The following is a 5,919-nucleotide window of genomic DNA, read 5'->3' as shown; positions in this document are numbered from 1 at the left end:
TCTTTTTAACTGGAAACAGCTCGGCCCTTCCTACGCTGAAAAACCAGATCAAATGATTGATTTTTTAAACGGAATTTTCTCCTCACATAATCCCAACTGGGCTGACATCCGCCATCTGGCTTCTTTCCTGTTCACCACTGAGCAGCGAAGACAAATACAACAAAACATGGAAGAAGCAGCCAGAAGTGGAGCCGGGTCAGACGGTGATCCTGATGCCGCCGCAAGGGAACTTGCTCCGACAACAGACCCTCACTGGGACTACCAAACTTCCAGTGGACGAGACCGCATCGCGGCTTATCAGAGAGCCTTCCTAGAAGCCTTAAGGAAGGGAAAAAGGAAAATTATGAACATGACTAAAATCCAGGATATAGTACAAAAAAAGGACGAAACTCCGGGAGACTTCCTTGAACGACTAATGGATGCGTATCTCAGATACAGCCCTTTTGATCCAGAAGATCAAAAGAACCACCCCATAATAGTCATGAGTTTCGTAGGACAGTCATGCCCCGATATACGCCGAAAAATCCAGAAAACAGAGGGATTTGAAGGAATGAACATCAGCCAGCTCAAAATTATGGCAGACAAAGTCTATGGAAATAGAGAGCTGGAAGATGAGAAAAAAGAGAAAAAAGAAAGTAGCAGAAGGATGAGAGAAAGTGTTAACTTGTTAGCGGCAGCAATGGAAGAAACTAATTTCGGAGAGCAGGCCAGGAAGTATCGAGGATACCCTGGGCAGAGAGGAAGAGGCAACCCGCCACATAAGGCATGGCAGAGAGGAAGACCAGGAAGGGGCGGATCGTTCAGAGGAGGAAGAGCGCCTATAGGGGTCAATCAATGTGCATATTGTAAACAAGAAGGACATTGGAAGGCTGAGTGCCCTGAGAAACCACGGGAGGACGAAGGAGGGAACGGTTCAAAACCCTCAAAATCTCAAGAAACTGAATGGCAAATGGCGTTGAACGAATTGTCAGATGAGTCTGGTGACGATATCGGGCGAAACTCATGACTAACCAGGGAAGCCCTGCCCTCCGATCCGTTGGTAGAAATAAAGGTTGGGTCTAAAACCTTCAAAGGATTACTAGATTCTGGAGCACAACGATCTGTCATGACTACTGCAATCGCTATTCCCACAGCACAAAGCATCTCCATTGTAGGGGCCTCCGGGAAACCACTGGCAGCCCCTATTCTTCAGAATCGACAGGTTCGAGTGGGAGGACAATTAGTATCCCACCGATTCCTCTATGTCCCTGGATGTCCAGTCCCACTAATTGGTAGAGATCTCCTTTGCAAATTAAGGGCCACTCTACAGTTTGAATCAAATGGTGAAATCAAAGCTTCCTTTGCAGACAACCCTGTTTCCCTTATTTGCCCTCTCCAGGAGGAATGGAGACTACATCTTCCCATAGTCGAACGAACCATCGAGCACCGATATGAGGAAGAGACCCCTATCAATGTAAAACGAAGGTACCTGATGGATAGCGTACCTTCAGTATGGTCTGAAAACAATCCAGGAGGACTGGCAACCGAGGCTGACCCAGTCTGGATAGAACTGAAAGAAAATGCACAAGTCATTAACCAAGCCCAATATCCTATTCCCTACGTGGCCAGGCAGGGAATACAAATACATCTACAAAGATTATTTGACTTGGGTATCCTGCGACAAGTCCGGTCTGCCTGGAACACTCCCTTGCTACCAGTAAAGAAACCTGGTACTAATGACTATTGACCTGTACAAGATCTACGAAAAGTAAATAGCCAAGTGGCGGACTTGGTGGCCCTGGTACCCAACCCTTACTCCATTCTAGCTCAAGTCAACCCCAAATCAAAGTGGTACAGTGTAATTGATCTCAAAGATGCTTTCTTCTCCGTTCCGGTAGCAGAAGAATGTCAGAAGATCTTTGCCTTCACATGGGAAAATGCACACACTGGAATAAAACAACAGTACACCTGGACTAGGTTGCCTCAAGGATTCAAACATTCTCCCACGCTTTTCGGGGAACAGCTGGCAAAAGATTTGAAAACTTACCAGAAAAAATATGGGCCAGTAATACAATACGTTGATGACTTACTGTTGTTCAGAGACACATATCTTGACTGTGCGAAAGCTACCCTTCACCTGTTACAGACATTGTATTCAAAAGGGTACCGGGCAAGCAAAAAGAAAGCCCAAATCTGTGAATTAGAAGTAGAGTACTTGGGTTTCCGAATCCGTGAAGGCACTCGATGCCTTGGAATCTCTCGTACAAATTCGATAAGGCATCAGCCTACACCAACCTGCAAAAAAGAACTGCGAGCATTTCTGGGAGCTACTGGATACTGCCGGCTTTGGATTGCTAACTATGCAGTTATTGCCCAACCCCTATACGACAAGCTGCGGGGTAAAGAAGCAGAATCCCAACCCTTCCAGTGGGAAGGACATGAACTGGTACACTTACAACAACTAAAAGAAGCCCTGATCTCACCCCCTGCTCTGGGGCTACCTGACGTAACTAAACCGTTTCATCTGTTTGTAGATGAGAAAAAAGGAATGGCCATTGGGGTCCTAACTCAAACCTTCGGATCATGGGAGAGACCTGTTGCCTATCTGTCAAAAGGAATGGACAATGTTGCCAAAGGATGGCCGGGTTGTCTTCGAAGCATCGCGGCTGCATGCATACTAATTCCAGAAGCAGTCAAGTTGACATTTGGACAAACTTTGCAAGTAACAACTCCTCATACTATTCAGGGACTGCTCGAAACACATGGACCAAAGTGGATGACCAACTCACGTCTTGTAAAGTACCAAGCCTTACTATGTGAAACTCCTGAAATTCAAATACAAGACAGTAAAAACTTAAACCCAGCCACTCTAATGCCAGCACCTGAACCAGTAAGCCATGATTGTGAAGAAGTCATGGCTACAGTACACTCCAGTCGACCTGATTTAAGAGATCAGCCTTGGCAAGGCGCATGGACCTTATTTACAGATGGAAGTAGTCAGGTAAAGGATGGAGTACGAGTGGCTGGCTATGCAGTAGTAACTGAAGATGATATCATTGAAGCTGGACCCTTGCCTTCAGGAACGTCTGCACAAAAAGCTGAATTAATTGCCCTTACTCGAGCTCTTCAGTTGGCAGAAGGGAAAACTGTAAATATTTATACAGACTCTAAATATGCCTTCTTAACCATTCAAGTACACGGAGCATTGTACAAGGAACGAGGATTTCTCAATGCCGAAGGAAAACAATTGGCAAATGCGCCAGAGATCCATGAACTGTTAAGGTCCGTATGGCTACCACACAAAGTGGCCGTAATGCATTGCAAAGCACACACTGGAAAATCTGATCCTATCGCTCGGGGAAACCAGAAAGCTGATTCTGCCGCCAAAGCAGGAGCCCAAGACCCTTATCAAACAAAAATGACCATATGTCCCCTCTTGCAGTTTCCAACTGAAGTACCCACCTACTCAGCCGAAGAAAACGACTGGGCAAAAGCTGAAAATTTCCATCAACAGAATGGGTGGTGGATCATATCAGACGGACGAATATGGATACCTGATACTATTGCGTGGACAATAGTAAGAGAAGCACACTGTCATACACACCTGGGACGTGATTCATTGGCAAAACTACTGGCAAAAACATACTATATAAACCGAATCACACAATTGACTAAACATGCAATTAATCAATGTGTTACGTGTGCAAGAAATAATCCTCGCAATGGACCTGGTCCTGCACCGGGACACGTTCTCCGGGGAACTATACCATTTCAAGTCTGTCAAATTGATTTCACCCACATGACCCCTGCACAAGGTTACAAAGCCATGCTGGTGGCAGTATGCACCTACACCGGATGGATTGAAGCTGTGCCTACGCGAACAGAAACTGCAAAGGAAGTCGTTTCCCTCTTATTGAACCAAATCTTACCACGATATGGAATACCAAGGCAGATCAACTCAGACAACGGCCCAGCTTTTACAAGCGAGGCAACTCAACACCTCACCAAAATTTTGGGCCTCAAATGGCATCTCCATTGCACATGGAGACCTCAAAGTAGCGGGACTGTTGAACGAGCTAACAGAACTTTGACAAATCAATTAGCCAAGCTATGTCAAGAAACAAGAACCAAATGGCCCAAAATGCTACCATTGGCATTGCTTAACATCAGATGCACTCCACGACAATCAGGACTAACCCCTTATGAAATGATGTACGCAAGACCGCCACCGTTGCCCTCTTTCCCCGAATCCTTACAAGTCCAAGGGGAAATGTCACTCAGCAACCAAATGAAAGGACTCTACAATACTGTGGAAGCAATTCGCAAATATACCTGTGAGACAGAGCCACTAATCTTAATCAATCCTATCCATAAATTCCAGGTGGACGACTCTGTGTGGATCAAGGAATGGGACGAATCAGACTTCCTTAAACCTCGATGGAAGGGACCATTCACTGTGCTGTTAACCACACCCACCGCTCTCAAAGTATCCGGTTGTCCCACCTGGATCCACTGGACCCGAGTTAAACCAGCCACCGAAACTTGGCAGGTCTCCAAGACCGGTGACAGCACCCTGCGCTTTACTAGAAATACAGCAAAGGTCAACCTACTATAGAAACTAATGCAGTCACAGAAATACTAATAACCTGTTTGTTTCTTTCTTCTCTCGCAGGCATCAAAAGCATATGATCTCAATGCTCTGGAAGTGGGTTATCAGTACCCTCCTGGTAACCGCTCTAACTATCATATGCCCTTCTAGCAGCGATTGGAAATGGTTCATCAGCATCATCTATATCATCATTTCTGCTCAACTATGGCTCATCTTTGCCATAATCCGAGAATCCTATGGCTACTAATGATCCTAATAGCTATAGTATCAACATCAGTTCAATCTTCGCTCAGCCAAAACTGTACAGAATGCATCAAGCAAGTCCGCACTACAACTGAAGACGGGTACCAGTTGGTATTCACAATCATTCATCAATCTCAGCCACCACCATTATGTATAAAAAAGCCTGCTTGTGCCTTAAACACCACTCAAGGACAACAGTCTTTCCATCGATGTATCCTTAACGGCAAGCTCATCTGTCATTCGCCTACCACACCCAAGTACTACAATATAACGCTAACCACCGGATTGCCAAAAGCTTATACTTCTGACATCGTACCAGCTGGAAAAGGAATTCTATACTACATCAATTCAACAAAGGTCCTAATTGGAGGACCGCCCATTGTCTCCATTGACTTTAACGCCTGTGCTGCCATCGACAAACATCCAAGTGCAGTGCATTGTGGTTCTCCAGCATGGAAGAGAGCCTACACTTTCAATCACAAATATCTCTGTCCTTATGACCGTTCCAGTAATCCCTCCCGGTGGCTACCATGTGCCGGGGACAAAGAACTTTCCGGATGGAAACTGGTCTGTGACTATACTGGAGGAGGATATTCAGGATGCCCTGGAATGGGTCGACTAAGTAAGGGAGCGGGAAACCTCATTACTCTAGAATGGCCAGTCCGGTCTGAGGGATCCCCATGGCAAGATACTTGGGGTTTTGGAATTGATGGCACAGGAGGAGATCCCATGACATACCTTACCATCACTCAGCGACGAGAAAAGCCGCTCCCTATCATTCATCAAACCACTGTGGTGGGATATCAGTCCTTCTTCGATGAAATTTCTCAAATCAATGAGGAGTTGAAAAAGCATGCTATCTCCAACCAAGCAAAAAATATGTTCATCAACTTAGCTGAGAACATAGCTTTATCTCTGAAAATACAAAATTGCTTTGTATGTGGTGGCACCAACATTGGAGAACAATGGCCATGGGAGGCCAGGGAGATTTTTCAAGCTGATTTTAACACTATGAACACATCCACCACGTATAATCGAAATCACAATCCTTATGAATGGGCTCTACAGACGGATGTCATCGGAAGACA

General features: G+C 45.4%; 1 protein-coding gene across 1 annotated transcript; it reads left to right on the top strand.

The window, feature by feature from the left end:
• The first annotated feature begins 1,105 nt into the window (after positions 1-1,105).
• LOC115082510 lies at positions 1,106-5,190 on the top strand. The gene is given in 1 exon segment (XM_029586737.1): positions 1,106-5,190. A coding segment is annotated over 1 exon segment (3,489 nt). The 3' UTR covers positions 4,595-5,190.
• Positions 5,191-5,919: the final 729 nt, after the last annotated feature.

The sequence above is a fragment of the Rhinatrema bivittatum genome, unplaced genomic scaffold (genome assembly GCF_901001135.1).
Source record: "Rhinatrema bivittatum unplaced genomic scaffold, aRhiBiv1.1, whole genome shotgun sequence".
Classification (NCBI taxonomy): Eukaryota; Metazoa; Chordata; class Amphibia; order Gymnophiona; family Rhinatrematidae; genus Rhinatrema; species Rhinatrema bivittatum.
Note: the sequence above shows the minus strand (reverse complement) of the source record. Positions and strands in the feature narration are given on the sequence as shown.